The sequence below is a fragment of the Larimichthys crocea genome, chromosome XV (assembly GCF_000972845.2).
Source record: "Larimichthys crocea isolate SSNF chromosome XV, L_crocea_2.0, whole genome shotgun sequence".
Lineage (NCBI taxonomy): Eukaryota > Metazoa > Chordata > Actinopteri > Sciaenidae > Larimichthys > Larimichthys crocea.
The window spans coordinates 19,361,218-19,380,191 of NC_040025.1; the positions used below are offsets into that span (position 1 = coordinate 19,361,218).

Below are 18,974 nucleotides of genomic sequence, written 5' to 3' on the forward strand. Positions count from 1 at the left end.
GAAAAAAAAAAAAAAAAACTGTACCTGCCAACAAATCGGCAATTTTCAAAAGCAAGATGGAGAAAGAAAAAAAAACGTAGAAATCAACTAGTAAGTTTGTTTATTCACTTTTATTTATGAAAATATGTTTGCTTAAAAATGTATGTACACAGATACAACAAATGTTTCTTGTCCATTAGACCTCAGTTTACATGTCTGTCGCCAAAAGGGCTTTTATTATTCGACGTTTTCACGCAGCAGCAAGATAAAGTTAACACTTCATCATTTCAGGCACATTGAAGACAAAATAGACATTTGTTTCTACAGTGTATAACTATTATTGACACTAAATAATAGTAGTGGTGTGAAATAGTTCATGTGTGTTTTATGTTACACACATCTGTGTGTGAGAATATAAGTACTTTCTGATTGTTTCCCTGGAGGAAACCACTGAGGTTGACCAATGTGAGGGAAAAAAACAAAAAAACAGCTCAGGATGCTCAAAATAGAAAAAGAAAAAGCTCCTGGAATTCTGTGGCTTTTCATTTTGGCTGTTTTTTTTTTAACTACAAGCAAAGCCGTACATTGTAAATACTGGAGTGGCTACAGCTGACAAGCAAAGAGTTTGACAGATCTCAGAAAGGACCCAAACATTTAGACTCTGTTTAGCACACAGTCTCTTTTTAGACATAACGCAAGTCCGCAGTATTATCATTGTTATATATGAAAAAAGTGTGATTTTTGTAAACTTGTAAAAATGCTGATGTGTTCTAAGATTTTTTTTTTTGACACAGTAAAACCATAAAGATACAACACCACAGGCGCCTTTTTCATTGAAAACACTGCCAAGATTAAAAATATACTATTATACTCCACTGCTACATTTCCAAAAATGTAAACGCAAGTAAAACTTCTTTCATAAAGTGCTCAGTTTAAACTACCCTCACTCAAATCTCTCTCATGAAATGTCTTTTTGACATTCGTCTTATCTTGAACCATTATATCTTTGCAAAATGATAATCTGTCCTCGAAACCAACACAAGTCTTTCAGGCTTTCTCATTTGATTTGTTGTGCCGATGCAAACAAACCTCTGAGACATATCTGCATATCTGTGGAATCAGACAAGAGTGCATTGTGTTTAGCTTCCAAATCAAATCTATCTGGCTTCATGTAAAATATGTCATATAAAATATTTGATTGACACTTGCACAGGTTTTTACAAATCTCCCAAATGTTCACCCTCAATCTGAACCTGGATCACAGTACTTTCAGGCCAAACAAAAGAAATACCACCCTGAGCAGAACTGCAGTGGAAGCTCTCTTTCATTATTACTTTTTTTTTTAACATGGATTATTTGCATTCTACATATTCTTTCACTCATTTATTCTGACTTTTTCTCCGGTGGAAGTGGGCGGATGCTGTAAGTGCTACCCGATACTTTGACACTCTTCCTCGCTGGTGGTTTGCTGTTGCAAACAGCCTCCCACCTCTCATACCTGCTCACTGGTTTTAGAGCTCTCCTCTGTGCCTTTGGCGTCTGGAGGAACCAGTGGAGAGGTAAGATTCAGGTAGCCCTGCTCTGATGGTTGGTGCGTAGAGACGGACGCTCGGGTGCTGTCTAACGCCACGCGCTCGCCCACCTTCACACGGCAGATTGCGTCCAGGAAGTCAAGCGGGTCACATGATCCTGATGTCAGGCTGGTAACACAGACATAGTGAGAAAATGCACATATACGCATCAATCTATATGTTACATGAAAATGAAGCTGGCCTTACCTTAGTGTAGATGTATGCAGGATGCCATCACAGAGACTTTCGGAGGGGAGCACTTTCTTTGTGTTCTGTTGATGATTTGAATATTTTACGATCAAAACTCATCAATGTTTTTTAATGCTATAAAAAAGGGACATGTCACCCATTTTACATTTGGTCAAGTTGCTTCTCTTACCTTTAAAAACAGCCTCGGTCGTGATTGAATCCACCAAACAGCAAACATTTAAATTAGAATTTCTTCATCTCACATCACTTATGCTGAATGAAAGGTTTTTAAAACAATAAAGAGATCCTGTGAAGTTTGGGTGGCATGTCCCATTAAGGCAGAAAAGATCTGTGTGGTGTTACCTCCAGGCTGTAGTACGACTGGACGTTCCTCAGGGCTCGCTCTAAGGAACTGACTTGATTGGAGAGCTTCAGAGTTCGATCCTGAAGTTGTCGGTTTTCCACCTCTAAGACGTTAACCCTACAACACAGATTCATGTACACACTCACTCACAATTTACCCAGTGTGTCCTTTATGTCATCACCAACACTAAATAATATTTAGTGTGTCATTAAGGTACCTGTGTTGGACAGTGGAGGCGGTCCTCATGCCATTGCTGCCCATCTCCTCTGCTTCACTTATCTTCCGCAGCAGCTCCCTCTTCTCCTCCAAAAGTTTCTCATTTTCCTCCATCACTGTATTGATCCGCTCCTTCTCCTGATAGTCGTCAAGGACGAGACAAGAGGAATAAGAAACAGATTTTTTTTCTGACACAGACATCTCTTGTGGGATGTCTAGAAGTGAATGGAGCGTTCTGTGCCATGTATGTGACCTTGTGTGAGAGGCTGGAGGCCAGCACCAGGTCGTTCTCCAGTTTCTGGATGATGCGGTCCCTCTGCGCGGTCACCTTGAGGAAGACCTGCTTGGCTTGACGCAGCTTGGTCTTGTGCTGACTCTGCTTTTCGTTGTACTTCCTGATTGGAGGAGCAGAGGAAATGAACCACAGGAAATGTAACAACTTCTCCATGTGTATTAATAACCGATTATGCTTTAACCTTATTACCAGAAAGGGCATGGGAACAGCCAGGGTCATTTTCTAATATTGCATTCAACATAAATGTCTATATTTGTGTGTCTCACCTGACGTGTGTGTCTAGTTGGAGGAGAACTTGCTGCAGCTCCCCCTGCAGTCTGTCACACTCCTGCTGACTGGACACCAGCTCCTCCTGTAGCTTATGGTTTGACTTCTGGCTGTCTCTTGCCTGCAGAACACATGTACAGTACGTGATGTACATTTCGATCTAAATTCAAACTGGATTAACATATTTTGAAACATTGGTAAATAAACGTGATCAGCAGTTTAATGACAAGGCTATGCACACTTTGTAAAAAATGCCAGAGGTCAAACAGATTCTATCACCCTGCTTGTGGGAATTTACTGGGTTACAGAAACAAGATTAAACAAGATACAGCGAGTTGAGATAAAGTGTGACACTGTGAAACTCTGAAAAAAAACAAGATGAGATTAAATACATTTCAATCCCATGTAACCTAAATTACATTGAAAAACTGAATAAAAGCTGAGAATGTGACAACAGATTTAATTAGTAAATCACAGTTGATTAAAATATTGACATGTGAAGATGTGTGAAACAGACATATTAGGAGTGTGAAAGATGCCTCAGGTGACCAGAACCCTTTAGTTACATCTGTTGAACTGCTGTTTCCTACCTCCTCTCTGGCCTTGCTAAGCTCAGCCTCCAGGATAGCCAGACGGGTGTCCAGCTGCTGGGCACGGTGGCTGAGCTCTGCATTTGTCCTGGTCAGGGTGGCCTCCTTCAACCTCAGGGAGCGTACCTGCTGATGCAGCTCCTCTTCACGCTGCTCTAACAGCTTCCTGAGATAAGGAAATGGAGGAAGAGATGGTCAACAAATAAAAGGGAATCAGATCAGTGCCCTAAATCTTGCAGTGCTGCTTAATGGCACGGTCACTACTAGAACTCGGACTAAGTCAAACTGAACAGTGTCAGCAGCTCTGGAGTTTTAGTGACCTGGTGATGTGCTCCTCCTGTTGCTTGGCTCTCAAGGCTGACAAGGTGTCAGACAGATCCCTGCTGTCCCTCTCCAGGCGGCTGCTTTCGCCAGCCCGGGCTTCCTCCACCCGCAGCTGATGCTGGGCATTCTTAAGCTGCTGCTGCAGCTCCAACACCTGCCATCACAAACAGACAAACATGAAGCTCCCAACCTCCCGTTCATCCTAGGTATCCCAGGATTTCCTGAAACTGTCTACAAATGTAAGTACACAGAACACATTTTACAACATCTCTACAGAAGCAACAATCACGTCCCGAGGTTTCTTTATAAACTGAGGGACAACTTCTTAATCTGTGCACTTATTAATATATTATTATTAAGATAAAGGTCCACTTAGATCATAGAAATCATACCACAAATTAAACAAAAAAAGAGTATGTATCAGGATGTTTTGATATGCGTGAAGATACATATTCATGTAGCATATGTGAATACGTAGCATTTTCAAGAGATGGGAAATGACATCCAGTTAATTCTAAACTAACAAGGTGCAACAGCAACAGAAAAAAAGCAGCAGATCAGATGAAATAACCGTTCCCTGTGCAGAATTTGCCCCAGAGCTGACCTTTTTGTCAGCAGCAATGAGCCGCGCCCTCTCGGCCTGCAAGTCCTCTTGCAGACTGGTGGTGGCACTGCGGTTTGTGGAGTTGCGTGCCAGATCCAACTCCAGTTCCCTGATTTTCTGCTGCTGACGTTCGCACTCAGCCACCTGAGCGTGAACACTCTGCTCCACCTGAATTAGCTTGGTCTGGACCTGCTTCAGCTCTGCACAAAGCTGAAGGAAGCACAGAGAAACGGATGCTTAACATCAAGGTAACAACTATTCTAACAGTTCTAGCTTTTTGTATGGCAGCTTCCCTTTTAGTTGGTTTAGATTACAGTTACACATTTGCATTCCCAATAGGGCGACTGGGTGAGTAAGAGAGTGATTAGGATAACGGTTAAGCGATAAATGTGAGAGTCCTACAGGAAATTCCAAATGTGTGATTAGATACTGACCTTGAGTTTTTCCTGGTCAAGCAGGGTGTTGTGTCTCTTCAGGTCCATGTTCTTCTCCTTCTCGTAGCGTAGCTCTCTCTCGGCAGAGGTGAACAGGCTCTGGGCCCTCTGCAGGTCCTGCTTCATCTGTTTAGCCTCCTCTGCCTTCTGGCTCAGCACTAAGTCTTGCGACTGAAGAGGGAAAGTTTGGGATAGGTTTACGCTGAAGTGGAGTATGGATACTAGAGGACATTTGATGTTTTTTCTTTATTTTTATTATTATTTTCTATATTGTACATTAACACTGAAGACATCGAAACTATGAAATAACTCATATGGAATTATGTGGAAATCAAAAAAAAGTGCAAACATGCAAAATGTATTTTAGATTTTTAATTTAGATTCTTGGCTTTCTCTCAGTCAGATTCATGAGGTATTCACCTGGATTGATTTTAATCAACAGGTGATCCTTGTCAAAAGTTAAGAGTTTCTTGCCTGTGTTTGAAACCACCAGTTGTACTGTATGCATACAGTACATACGGTAAATAGCTCTATTCAACTATTGTTGTGATTCATATTACACTAAGTAGAGAAAAACAAGAGTTCAAGAGCTTTGTACACATGATGAGTGTATCATCATGTGCAGTCACAAGAACCGTCATGCAGAGGATAAGCTCTTACAGTTACCAGTCTCAGAAATCAACAGTTAACGGCACCTCAGATTAGATTAGACCTCACAAGGCAGAGAAAGAAGACAAGCCAGTTGGAATAAAATTTCTCAGATTTGACTCCTCAGACAGTATTTCCACTGGTCTAACTTCCATTTCTTGTCCACAACTGAGGGTGACCAAGAAAAAGAAGAGAACTGCTCGTGCCAAGAGACACAACGAACATGGATTGTTATGACGGACTGTTTCTCTACTTACTTGACGTCTCTTGTCATAATATGAATTACTATAGTAGTCTTATAAAGCTAATTACTGTATGCCAACATGACCTCTGAACAACACAACTGATGGTTGTTAAGAGGACAAGAAATTTCACTCATTAACTTTTGAGAAGGCACACCTGGTAATTGAAAACCTTGAGAATGCCAAGAGTGTGCAAAGCTATCATCAAAGCAAAAAGTGGTTACTTTTACTTTCAAGCAATCCCACATGCTGTTTATAATTTGAATTAAAAAGAATGATAATCCACTGGAACTTGTGTTAATCATTCAGAGTTAAGCATTTCTTATGAACAGAAAAGAGAGGACTATTGCCAGAATTGCTACAGGCTAAGCTACTGTATACAAAATGTTTAGACATTTGCCTTTGTGTCATTTCATTCAGATTTGTAAGGAATTGTATAAAAGAGCCAAGCAACAAAAAGCCAATGATGTGTTATGTGACATGGTGAAAACTGAACTGCAGAAACAGCATGACTGTCTGGGCATGTTGGGGTTATGATCATACCATACCTTGATGCGCGCCTGGGCTTCATTGACCTGGGCCTGCAGGGCCAGTTGGTGCTGAGAGGCCAGCTGCCGCTCCTCCCCAAGCTTGGTCTGCAGATGATTCAGCTCCCCCTTCAGAACCGAAAGCTATGATAACAACACACACACACATATATATGAATCATATGATTCTGCCAGAAAAAAATTTCCTTTGTGTCTGCCCCCTCTATGAGCAGGTCAAAGGTTAGGATCAGCTTGCTTGCTCAAAGACACAAAAGCAGGACAGCTGCACTTTGAACCAGGACTTTAATGCTAAGGGACACTCTAAAAAAACTGTCATGACAAGATGATTTCACATACAAACTTTTTTTTTTTTTTTTTTACAAATAATGACCATACCAATGGATGTGTAATCCAGTTACCTGATCCAAGCACTCATCTTTGTTCCTCTCCACTGGACTAAGCCTAGATTCTGCATGAGCTGTGTGTAATTCGGGCTTCTGGCTGCTAATAAGTGCTTCCTTTGTAGAGGCGAGCTGCTCTTGATGCCACTTGAGCTGCTCTTTGAGGCGCTGTATCTCAAGCTCCAGTCTCTCTCTTTCCCCGTCAGCTGTCAGCTTCTCCTGGACACTGGAGCTCAGCTTGGCCTGCAGCTCGGCAGTCTGCTGCCGCTCAGAAACCATCTCAGCTCTGGAAAATATGCACATTTATGCAAAACAAGTAAGCTCTGGTGTCTTGAGACTGGTCAAGATAAAAGACAGAACTATCAGTTGTGGCTCTATCACACTGATGTACTTCAAAAATACTACAGCATGAGGAAATACATTTTGAGCTGATAACAACCTCAAGGCATTGTGTGCTGTCTGGAGGCTGCTGAGTTCAGCAGTTAGTCTGTCAGCCTGCTCCTGCAACTGGTCGACCTGAAGCCTGTTTTCCCTGAGGTCCTCCTGGTCCCGGTTACTGTCTTTGTAGCGCTCCAGCTCAGTCTGGAGCCGACTGTGGGCACGCTCCATCTGGGCCACCTGTCGGGCAGAGAGAAACTCATTTTAATGGTGTAAATGTCAAAATGCTGTGAACTTATGTTGACACACATAAAAAAAGCTAGATTTTCATATTATTATATTCATATTTTTTTGTCAACAACTGCAACAGATGCATTTATATTATGTTTTACTGCATACCATGCATAATCTGTAATGCATACTGCATGTTTCCATTTTATTTTCTTAATTATGTTATTATTATGTTATTATGTAAGATGTCCGCAGTGGCCAGCAGACTTAGAATTAACAAACCTTTTCCTCCAGAACTGCTTTTTCCCCCTTGACTTGGGTGAGGCTCTTGATGAGTGTTTTTCCTTGTTGGCATTCTGTCTGCAGGCTGTTGACCTCAAGTCTAAGCTTCTTCAGCTCTCGCTCACCTATCTGCAAAGCCTTTGGTGCAAAGAGTGAGGGAGTTATATACAGTTTCCGTGGGGCTTTTCACTTTATCTTTGGAAAATATAGCAACCTTTGCTTCAGGGTTAAGTCTCTTGAACTGTAAATTGAATTTCACATGTTTTTGTAGCAGTGGTGTTATTGCTTTCTATCAGACATGGGATATATGTGGTTTTTACCTCCTTGTCTTTTTTGAGGGCAGCCTGTGCAGCACTGAGGTCTACCTCCAGCTGTTTCCTCCAGTCTTTCTCCTCAGTTAGACGAGCCTCTAGCAGAGCCAATCTCTCCTGGCTGCTGTCTCTTAGGTGCTTCATACATGGTGACAGGGGTGAAATAAAATACTGAGTCATGGAATTTGAAGTATATAAATTCTTTTGTTGTAGGTTTGTTTATTTCTCTTTTTCCATATTTAACTTCCCAAGCATGGCAATCTGAGAGGTCAGTATGGTAAGAATTTCACTGGATAGTTCAAATAAATTCTTTTCTGAGATACTGTAATAGTTTCCTCTGATTTTATGTAGCACATATTGATGGCCATACCTCTCTCTTTATTGTCCTGCTGCTGCTCATTATACAACAGTTTATTTGGCATTTTAAGGAGTAGGATTACACATCTTTGTGCCTCAGAAGGATCTTTGAACAAATCTATTTATTATGTACAAAGAGGAAACACTCATGATATTCTAAAGTGAGTTATTTCTTACCAGCTGTAAGTAGGATTCAGTGGGTTTGACATCTTCTCCGTTCTTTAACATCTTTTCTTGTGTATCCTGTTTCTTCAGCTCTGCTTCCAGGCTTTTGATCTGCATTGACCGTTTAAGATTATTAGTCAGCTATTAGAGACGACTGTTTTCCAAGAGAGGTCCTTGACTAAATTATACTGAGTTAATTAGTGAATTAGTGAATGTCTGCAAAACTTTCTGGTTTCTTCAACTTCTCAGAGAAAATGTTTCTAAACTACAATAATAATCAGCAGAAATCCATCAACAAGAACATGTACAGTTAAGAAAATGAGATTTTGAGGAAGAATTTAGTGGTGCTCATTACCCTCCTGTGCAGTCCCTCCAGTTCTCCCTCATGGCGATGCCTCTCTTCCTTGCTGGCGTTCTGAGCCTCCCCCAGCAGTGCCTCCAGCTCCTCGTTCCTCTCCTCCAGCTCTTCCTGGTCCTTGCGTAGCCTCTGGAGTTGCCGTTGCAGTTCCCTAACCTGTACAAGCCCATCTTCCATCGCCTCACGACACCTGACCAAGTATGATGATGATCAAAGTCATCGGGCGGGTAAGTATTTCTCACATTAGTGACCAGGATGCATGCATGAATTAATGTATTTACCGTTTGTGAATGTAATCCTTTTCGTTTCCAGACAGATTGTTTTGTGGTTCACTGCTGATGCTCTTGTCTTTTTGATCCTCTTTGGCTACAACATCTTTGTCTGCATCATTTATTGCCAGCTTGAAAAAAACACAACATCAAACAAAATGCCAAGCTGCTGCAACAGTATTTAAAGTTTTTATCCTAATAAAAAATTTTAAAAAATCAGTAAATTACCAACCTGGTCTGAGAGATTTTTCTTCTCAGACTCTATAGTGCGGACTCTCTCCCTCAGAGCTCGGTTCTCAGCATCTAACCTGTCGTTTTGTTCTTTGGCTCTTTGCAGCTTCATCATATCTATGAAGAGACAAAACCTCGACTGTGAATATCGCAGAAAAAATATACTGCATCTGTCTTGCTTTGCCTTTTTAAACCCTACTACAACATTATACAATATTTTACACATATACTGTATAAAGTAATTAAGATGATAATATGTATAGCTAATGCAGTGATTAATGAAAGTTGCTCAATTTGTCCAGAACGGTGGATTTGAGAAAAAGGGGCACCAACAATTCAAATTTGCTTTTTTAGTCCTTAAAGCATTTTAACCAACTGTATCCATCTGGTCATGGACATTGTTTACTAACAAAATTGCCAAATCATGGATGCATGTAATCTGAGATTTGACTGAGCCTCCTCAGAAAAGTCAAAAACACTATCAATATGGGGGAAGGCGACATATTCCACCAACACCAACATAAACAAATTTTGCAGCAGCCTGATATGAACATAAGAGGAATAATAGATTTTTCTATCTTCAAAGTGCGAGACCATTGGAGTGGAAAATGTGAAAGTCATAATAAGTAATTCGGTTTCCTAGTTGGGCTGTGTCTCTAGTAATAGCGTCTGTTGTTAAATTTAAGAGAAATCAAAATACATCAATCATCATCGGATTTCCAAGCTTAGTTTCATTTGCTAGGTTCAAAATGTATCTAAATATTAACACAAGGGAAATAAAACTCGCCAGCCAAGCAAAATTTGAGGAACAGTCAAATCTCCAAACAATGTGGCTGGTGTTTATGTCACACTCTGTCCACGCCGTCTCACCACAGTGTTTCAGTTTGTCCACTTCCTTCCTCAGGTTTTCTACCTCCTGGACCGTTCCCTCAAGCTGAGATCCTGAGATTATAAGCATATTTTTAAATCCTGTAAAGCTGAATATTAGCTTTTTGCTCTTTCGTGCCTTTTAGGCATTACTTTTCATATGTCGCTAATAACTTGGCTATAATAATAATAACACACCAGTTCACATTCAAATGTACTTAAGTTGTTAAATTAACCAAATCTGTAGCCTGATATCAAGTTTCTGGGTATGACCAGTTGGTTAGACAAGAAATTGTGGCTGAATGTGTAAATGTGAGCAACTAAAAGCCATCATGTGTATGTTTCCTACAACCACTTGATACAGCAACAATGCGCAAAAACAACATACTAAACAGTGAGCATATATATTAGGAAACATCACATAGTCTAACGTAGACTCACATTTCTTTGAGGGATACACACTCAGTCTTTGCAACATACCACTTGGGTCTAGATTGTTGTTCTTGGCAGCATCCAGCTCATTGGTAAGTCTTCTGATATCCTGATGAGCCATTGCCAATCTTCTAGATGCCTCTTCCAGGTCCCGCTCCAGCCTCTGGCGTTCATTTCGCTCCCGGGAAACCTCCTCACTGTGGGCCTGATATAAAAGAGCGAAGCATGGATGGTTAGAGTGGGAGGAGTACAGCAGGAAAGAACACTGGTAGTCAAGACTGGAGATGCAAGTGGCCCGACATGCTGTTGTAAGACACATGCATTCTGAGGTTGAGATTCATCATCACTGCAGGCCTGGAAAGGACTGAGGTTATAATATTTATATGTCGGCATTCACCTGCATAGAGAGTCCAGTGGGACAAAAAGTACACGTGCTGTCACCTGTGACATGCCATTACTGTTCCACCCATATCGAGCACCCATCTGTTGTTAGATAATTACATTCACATACGTGTTATTGAGACAAGCAATGTCGTCTGCGTCATAGTGGTCATGCAGAGATTAATGCTCATCATCAGCGTGCTTGGCGTGTGTTTCGAAAAGTAGTGCCCGCGATACGCTTCATCACAACATTAGTGTTAGTTACTTAGTTAGTAGAAGCTGCGAGGTGGAAACCTACAGGGGTAATATTGTGTTTGCTCTGACCAGACCTGCGCAGCCCAAACAGCTTCTTCAATGGACTCTGGGATGAACACTGCTGAGAGGAAAGACCCATGTGTGTAGAATCACAATCATCCCTGTACTTTGCTTCCTTTTTCCACAAACTTAATTCAACCAGAAGATATACAGATCTGTAACTCGGCCAAGCCACAATGACAGTCGCCTCACCTTCGTCACATTATCTATGGTTTTCTGCATCTCCTCCCTATGCTGCTTAAGCTCCTCCCCCATCGTGTGGCAAATATGCTCCTGCGTCACAGAGAGACAGACACTTACTCAACCACATTTACATGTTCTCTGCATTTGCATTGGACAGTTAACCATCAAATTAGGATAGGTTCATCGCTACACAGCCTCTGCTGTACACAGTTCAGTCCTTTACCTGGTGCTGGACTTCCCTCAGACTGTCAGTGAGACTCTGACTTTCCAGTCTCCTCTCAGCAGCCTCCAGCCTTTCCAGCAGTGTGGCCCTCTCCACCAGCAAGTATGCCACCTGTTCACTTGGGCTGCTCAAGCCCATCTCCCCGAGGTCCTCCTGAGCCAACAGCTCTGCCAGCTCCTTGCTCTGACTCTCTGAAAGAAAGGGGAGCTTTCTGGTCAGTGTGTCTTGAAGGACTGTGAAAAAAAGATTTAACACAAGTATTGCTGTATGGCAGCACATTAAGGATAAACATGAGCAAATATCTAACTCAGGGAACTTATGCTTGACAGATCATTCATGGCAAATAAAAATGAATAATGTGTGTTTGAAATATTGTGCTCAGGAGCTCTGATGAGCTATCCTACAACCCACAGGAAAGACTGCCAACAGCCAATTTCATTTTCACTGAATTCACCTTGTTGTTGTCTGATCTGGTGAAGCTCTTGTCGCAAGTGTTCATTGTCTCTCTCGTAGTCTGCAGTCAGACACTCACGCTCTTCCAGCAGCCCTCGAATATGTGCAACGTAGCTCTCCACCTGACAGACAAAAGTTTTACAAAAAGGATTCAGCTGTGAGATATGATTTTTTTTGTCATTTTCAAGGAAAAGGAGGAGCACACTATGTTAGATTGAAAGCTGTCAAGAGGTCTATGACACTGCTTCAAAAACTGGTGAACTAAAACCTCAAATAATCCAAAGTGTTCACCTCCTTCATCTCATTGGCCTGCTGCGTACGTAAGATCTGCAGCTCCTGGGTGGACGACCGAAGCTTTGCCTCAGTGTCGAGCAGCTGCTGCCACAGGTGGCGCTGCCGCTCCTCAACACTTGCCCCCGAAGGCAAGCCATCCTCCTGAAGCCGCATAGAAAGCTGGTCCAGCTCTGTGTGCACCTGAGAACCCAGAGAAGGAGATGAATGTTTTGCAACCAGATATCATATTCATCAATGAAGTGTTGAACTGTTGTTGTTAAACTACAGCTTACAAGATTTTTATAAAGTGAACCTCTCAGTACTGTGGTGAATCAAGGAGCCTTGCCTTGGACATACTGTCATTATAAAACCTTGTCATTCAGCTAAAAGCTGATACAGCTCCGAAGCTATTTATGCTCAAATGTTGAATACCTTATGCTGGTGTATACCACACACTTTGGCACCTACAACATAATAAGCAAACTACTTTTGTTTGTGAATGACTTACTTTTCCCAAACAATGATCCAGCAAATTACCCTGCAATCTACAGCGACATCACGGCTGTCAGTCTCACTGAAAACTGATCCATTTGCGTGACACATGGGAGAAGGCCAAAACACAAAACGAGTGGCATGCCAACACTAAACACCTGTTGCTGAATTCAATACTGTACATTGTTGGGCTTGTAACATGAGCAGGCCCCCCCTCTGTGCAGCATTTAAACTACTCCAAGAGCGACCGCTGCTCCGACAACATGCACCATATTGTCACAAGCTGGGTATCAGGTCTCAGGTGCCCGTTGTACTTAAACATGACAGCAACTGGTCTTTGCTCTTGGCGTTATGGAACAAGCGGCTAAACGATCAGACATTAATCACAACCAAAATCCTCATACTGGTGAATTCTACTAGCCTGACAGCCACTTTCTTTATTTCTTTGTGGTGCAACAGAGGTTATACTAGTTTACTGATGAAAAAGTAAAAATGTCCAGCAGGCACTGTGGCCAGTGGACAGAAAAAGCATCTGAAAATAGCAAAACAATGTCACAAGAGCTGTTTCTAATATTTCAGATGTGTGGCACAAAGCATTACAGTGACTGGCAGCATGTTATCTACAAGCAAATGAACAGCGATGCACGTTACCTCTTCATGATCCATGGTCATACATTAGGTTTGATGAAGCCACATCAGTGAATGATGACGTTTTTTTCCTTGATGGTGAAAAGTACTGATCCCAAAACGACAATTTAGCCTACACGGTACCCAACAGAGCACAAGTCAAAGTGCAGTGATGAGGCAAAGAGCAGCAGGTCCTCGAACTTCATCACTCCCATTGTTGTTGCAGTTCATCCATGGAAACGTCTCTTGTCTTTGAGTTCCCTGTAAAACATGAGATGCTTCACAACAGTGCTGTGAAAAAAAAAAAAAAAAGTCATGTCAGGACCTGCAGTCACAAACTTGGATGATCAGACTAGCTACCTCAGGTTAGACAGGCGCAGGCACACAACATTGTAGGTAACATTGCATCGCCTGAGGCTATGCAAAGTTTCAGGCTGATGAGCTATATCTGATCTGCAGCTGCTTTTATGAGGCATTTAATATAAACAGCAGCGATGATGGTAACATGTCTATCATCGAGGCAGCCGATTTCATTTCAATGTGGACAGAGTTATTCCCAATAAATAACGACTTTTGGGGTTTCAAAAAAATATATATTAAAAATCTTTGTTTTCCAGTTGACTATTCTTCCCAAAATGTCTGACGAGGAGGAGCAAACGAGGGTTTTAGTGGGAGAGCAGCCACTTGCATTCCTTTCAGCCACGCAAGCTCACCAGTCAGAAAGATGTGGTGTTAGCCAGTAATCAACTCATTTGTTGACCACGATGTGTTGCAGTAAGCTTGTAAGTGAGCAGCACTGACAGCTGGAGCTGCCTGCAGCTGTTAGCTGGTTAGCGAAGTTAGTCCCAAAGTTAAATTAGTGCAGTTCACGTTCAGCTAGCGCTAGCTCGCTAACGTTAGCCGTAGCTTGGCAGCAACTGGTTGAACGCCGTAATGTTTTGTTGTTGTTGTTGTGATAACTGAAGGCTCCCGCTTTAAATGGCAACTTCTTCGCCGTGGTGAAGCTGAGTGTGCAGCGTGGGGTTTAAAGTTGTACTCACCTTTCAAAGGGGTAAAGGCGACACAAGTAAGCCAAGTGCTGAGCACAGGCGTGGCGGAGTGAATTGGCTTCTACTAGCACCTAGGCAACGGACCGTACCATTCACAGGACGCGGGGAACAGTCGATTAGGAAAGTTGGAATCAACCACCAGGTGGTGGTTTAGTTTATAAAGAAATTATATCTGAAGGCTATATCGTTGTTGTGAACGACACTTTTACAATTTGGCAGCTCTAATGTGTTTACTTAATCGGGTTTTAAAAATGGTTTCGTCCTTGGCAGCTGTTTATATGCATGTCTATGCAGTCTATATGAATATCATGCTTTATTCACTGTTCTCAGTGCAACCTAATGGACACTGGTTTGAATTAAGCTTTTCTCATGAATCCATATATGTAAACACCAGATGGCGACAAACATTACATAACACAACATCACTCTTTTCCTCCTGTGAAGTAATATATTAGAATTAATGTTAGAAATTTGCCATGATTTTTTAGCATTCAGTTTAATCACCCTATAATATCCTGAAATTATGTATTTAAAATGAATGCATGCATTAATACAAACCCTTTTCATGTACAGAAATGCTTGCTTCTTCTTCTTTCTTTTTTTTAACACTGATGTAAATCTATAAGTTAATTGGTGTTTTGAAACTTCATAATTAGTTTTCCTGTTACCTCCACTGACTCCACTACATGTACTACGTGAGGCCTATTTTGAGTCCCGCCCAAATGTTTTCTGTGTGACCAGTGCACTCTTAAAAACTCATTATGTTCTGGTGTGGCTATGTTGCAACTGTGTGTTTATTTGTCATATCTGCACCAACAGGACCTGGGTCATGAATGGATAAGGTATGATAGAATACACGTCATGCCAAGGAGCATTCCAAGTGGACTGTTTACAGAAGAGGTCTTTTCATGTGGTTTTGTGTGCCTCCACTGCCCATGGGTGGGTCTCATTTGAGGCTTTCTGGGATGGTGATGTTGTACTGAGGGACTACGAGGCAGAGCAAAAGGGAGCTCTGTTCTGCTCAGAGGAAATGGGCGTGCTCCTTGGAAAGTTTGGATGGAGTGACTGAAAAAATAAAGGGGGTGCGGCAAGTCTAGAAAGGAGAGGACCACCAAGAGGGGCGCAATATTGTAGAGTGGTGAAGCTGCACTTAAACTGCTCCTGAGATCTGACTTAGAGGAACATACAATACCCAGGGTAAGTAGATATCTTTTTGACTTTTCGTGGAATTTTAATGAATATGTTGTGAAATCTTCAGTCCCAGTTCATTTTAAATCAAAGATGGTAACTCTAGTGACTATTGCGTCACATCTCCTAACAACACAAGCTCTAAAAGTAATGGGTGGCAAACATCATGCCACTAAAAGATGCATGTTTTTCTTCTTCTTCCTATGTGTGCTATAGTAAGATAACTTATTTAACAGCCCTGCAACAGAAAAAAGCTCATTTATTTCAATACAGTATCTCTATATTTTAAAACCATATTGTTGTAATATGTGTATTTTATTGGATTCTTTACACTATAGTAATTCTTTTCACCACTTCAAATGATTTTTACCTTTCTCTCACTTAAGTGTGATGGTTGAGATCTAGTGTAATGACATAATTTGACAGTAATCGTGACTTCCACTGCCCACCCGAATGGACCTCTCCTACAGATAAAGATCTACACAGGCAATTTCTATCCTGTCTCATATTTCCCTATAATTTGTCTCATGCCGAGTCTCTTTATTGTGACCCGACGTGTTCACTTGTGCTCTACTACTGTAGCTACCATGTCAAATAGCTTTGAGAACACAGCCTCAGAATTTAATTTCCTCTAAATGTACGCGTGAAGCAACTTTAATGAAATCCAAACGCACACTGAATTACAGGCTGTTTACCATATAAACAACCATTCAGAAGGGCAGAGAGGTTAATTGGGTAAAGAGGTTAATTGGGTAAATATTTTGGAACCATTTAGATTTCAGTAGGCCCGCCCAGGTTCTCTGCAGGTTTGTTGTAACACAGACATGCAGGCCAGTCAAAGAGAAGTTTCAGAAATAAGTCTGTGTTTTGAAACGTGGTCTTACGTAACACAGAGTATACTCTGTTCAGCTACTCACATTTTCCATTTTATGTTTCAAGGGAAAACAGGAAAGTTTCCCAACAATGATTTTCACTGTGGAACTAACACAAACTTGTTAAAATGGTCACATGCTATTTCTGTGCTAACTGCAATGTTGCTCGGGAAGGCTAAATTTAAACAGTGTTTGTTTTTTTCGGCAGGGAATTAAAAATGGCATACCTGCTTATGTTTGTGACCCTGCTGCATCTCATCACACTGGCAATGCTGTTCATTGCAACCATGGAGAAGGTAGTAATCACATTTAGGACATGGTGTTTGTTCTTAACTGCATTATTATACAAGTGCAACCATCATGCATGTGTCTTGTCTAAATCTCTCTTTAAAGTCCTGGTGGGAGTGGGAAGGCATGGAGAACTCAGACCTATGGTACAACTGTAGGTTTGACAACTTCACAGGAACCTGGTTGTGTGCATCCTCAAAAGAGACTGGTAAGCAGTCATTTGATTTTCTTATACCTCCATCTGAGAATTAAGTTGTTGTTTTTTTTACATGTGGGAATGTTTTCCTTTTTTTCAGAGTGGCTTCAGGCAGTTCAAGTCCTGATGGTTCTCTCTGTGGTCTTCTCCTCGGTCTCCTTCTTGGTGTTCCTCGGCCAACTGTTCACCATGTCTAAGGGTGGACTCTTCTACTTCACTGGGCTGTGTCAAGTCTTTGCAGGTAACAGTGGAGTGAAACAATGCACCACAGACATGTCTCTGTGTGATGCGACCATTTGAAAATGGTGACCCTTTCTCTTGCAAACAGGGAGGGGAAGCATTTGTCCAATGCCCATGGTTGGCAGATAAGCTAAATGATTAGACCAGTACATTTATACTTTAGGTACAGCAGAACTGTTCCTTTTAAACATGAAGTTTTGTACTGCAGGTAACCGAAACATACCTTTAAACAATGCCATAATCATTATGTACAGTTGCTGTACCTTTAGTTTGCTCTTAGTTATGGATGATTTGGTACACATTTGTGTGATATGGATCAAGTATACATCTACAACTGTGCCCCTTGTGGAAAACATGCTTTATTCTTTGATGTGTTTATAATAAAGTCATGTATATAGTGTACAGTGCCTGTACAACATGTACAAAGGGGCAGCAGGCGGTTCTCTATTGTATGTGACGTTAATCGTTAAATGAAATAAAGCAGGTTACAAACATTGCAAACTTTTCCACACATCCACAAACATCATATTTCCTTTTTTTTTTCTTTAGGACTCGCCGCCTTTTCTGCAGCTCTCATCTACACATTACACAATAAGGAAATCCTTCAGGACTCCAGGGAGCTGACTTCAGGACATTTTGGCTACTGCTTCATTCTGGCCTGGGTGTGTGTCCCCTTGTTGCTGTGTAGTGGAATCATATACGTACACTTGCGTAAAAAAGAGTGACCAGAAAAACTTCTTGTTAATCAGAAATGCTAATTTTGCTGGAGTCACAGTTGCCTATGTTATGATTTTTGCTCAGGCTTTGATTGATGTGATTATGTTTTTGACTTGTGGATACATGTATAGTGGAAAAGTTACCAAGGAATAATGGTCTATCTTTGTAGCAAACATCTTTTATATGCACATTATATAATGCTCACCTTCTATTTTGAGACATTTACATTTACGTTTACTCAAAGAGGTTTTTGTTGTCACTGTTGTCCTGTGATGGAAAACTCCAAAGCAATGTTATGGATCTTTAAAATTAGTGTCGTAAGCCTTATATGAGGTATTTGGACTTTTTTTTTTGTCCCTAGAGCAAACTGGATATATAAATATATATATATTTTTGTACCTAACATTGATATGGAATAGATGAGAATATATTTAGTAACTTCTATCACACAAAGAATCAGAATGTGTACAAGTCCATTGCTGCTGTCCTAACATTTTTTCTTTTCAGTTGTGATGATAATAAATTACACATTTGATGCCAAACACTGTTGTGTATCATTGTTGTTGTTAATATTATTATTACACATAGGCACAGGTATACTTGTGCAATGTTCAATGTGACCCAGAACAAGATCAATTGTGCTTTTACAAAGCTTATCATTTTTCAGTTTTTGTTGACACCATCAAAGAGGTACAAATGTCGAGGTTGTAGTTTACAGTAGTGTTGCTGACCTCATTATCTTGAAAGATGTTTCTAATATTTTACATGAGAGGACCATATTATTAGAAACACCTCACAATATAATGCAGTCCTGTACAAAAACAGCACCCACTACGACCTCAATAATAATCATTAAGTAGAATTATCACCTCTCTGACAGTGGCAACAAAAATGAAACATTGCAAAGCTCGTAAAAGTGTAATTTATGACAGAGTTGTTGTAATA

At 41.0% G+C, this 18,974-nt stretch overlaps 2 protein-coding genes across 7 annotated transcripts; one reads left to right on the forward strand and one right to left on the reverse strand.

The window, feature by feature from the left end:
• Positions 1 to 91: 91 nt before the first annotated feature.
• Positions 92 to 14,634, reverse strand: ccdc30 (coiled-coil domain containing 30). Of its 5 annotated transcripts, none has more exons than XM_019263948.2 (28): positions 14,520 to 14,634; positions 13,504 to 13,770; positions 12,379 to 12,561; positions 12,089 to 12,209; positions 11,635 to 11,825; positions 11,421 to 11,501; positions 11,212 to 11,286; positions 10,581 to 10,737; positions 10,104 to 10,175; positions 9,235 to 9,350; positions 9,015 to 9,133; positions 8,731 to 8,923; positions 8,388 to 8,486; positions 7,863 to 7,991; positions 7,543 to 7,680; positions 7,091 to 7,269; positions 6,670 to 6,937; positions 6,272 to 6,394; positions 4,834 to 5,004; positions 4,400 to 4,609; positions 3,792 to 3,949; positions 3,472 to 3,637; positions 2,881 to 3,002; positions 2,573 to 2,714; positions 2,321 to 2,457; positions 2,103 to 2,220; positions 1,758 to 1,822; positions 92 to 1,679 (listed from the first exon to the last, which is right to left on the reverse strand). In XM_019263948.2, the coding sequence occupies exons 2-28, from the start codon at positions 13,522 to 13,524 to the stop codon at positions 1,472 to 1,474; spliced, it is 3,762 nt and encodes a 1,253-aa protein (XP_019119493.1). In that variant the 5' UTR covers positions 13,525 to 13,770; positions 14,520 to 14,634; the 3' UTR covers positions 92 to 1,471. The 5 variants fall into 5 exon arrangements, with proteins under 5 accessions (XP_019119493.1, XP_027144270.1, XP_019119492.1 ...); XM_027288469.1 differs by having other exon boundaries at positions 11,212 to 11,289; XM_019263947.2 differs by having other exon boundaries at positions 11,212 to 11,289; positions 13,504 to 13,740; positions 14,520 to 14,601.
• LOC104920217 (epithelial membrane protein 3) lies at positions 13,779 to 18,571 on the forward strand. 2 transcript variants are annotated; one of them, XM_027288470.1, is made up of 6 exons: positions 13,779 to 14,261; positions 15,348 to 15,725; positions 16,797 to 16,884; positions 16,982 to 17,084; positions 17,173 to 17,313; positions 17,862 to 18,571. In XM_027288470.1, the coding sequence occupies exons 3-6, from the start codon at positions 16,807 to 16,809 to the stop codon at positions 18,035 to 18,037; spliced, it is 498 nt and encodes a 165-aa protein (XP_027144271.1). In that variant the 5' UTR covers positions 13,779 to 14,261; positions 15,348 to 15,725; positions 16,797 to 16,806; the 3' UTR covers positions 18,038 to 18,571. The 2 variants fall into 2 exon arrangements, with proteins under 2 accessions (XP_027144271.1, XP_010730705.3); XM_010732403.3 differs by lacking the exon at positions 13,779 to 14,261 and having other exon boundaries at positions 14,826 to 15,725.
• Positions 18,572 to 18,974: the final 403 nt, after the last annotated feature.

Bases quoted from the DNA above. Each gene is read 5' to 3' on its own strand.
- ccdc30 (XM_027288469.1), bottom strand. From the start codon at position 13,524: ATGACCATGGATCATGAAGAG. The intron at 11,826-12,088 runs GTGAATTCAGTG...CCTTTCTTTCAG, and splicing joins CCAGATCAGACAACAACAAG to AGAGTCAGAGCAAGGAGCTG. The intron at 9,134-9,234 runs GTTGGTAATTTA...GTTTTTTTCAAG, and splicing joins AGAAAAATCTCTCAGACCAG to CTGGCAATAAATGATGCAGA.
- LOC104920217 (XM_027288470.1), top strand. From the start codon at position 16,807: ATGGCATACCTGCTTATGTTTGTGACCCTGCTGCATCTCATCACACTG. The intron at 16,885-16,981 runs GTAGTAATCACA...CTCTCTTTAAAG, and splicing joins TCATTGCAACCATGGAGAAG to TCCTGGTGGGAGTGGGAAGG. The intron at 17,085-17,172 runs GTAAGCAGTCAT...CCTTTTTTTCAG, and splicing joins TGCATCCTCAAAAGAGACTG to AGTGGCTTCAGGCAGTTCAA.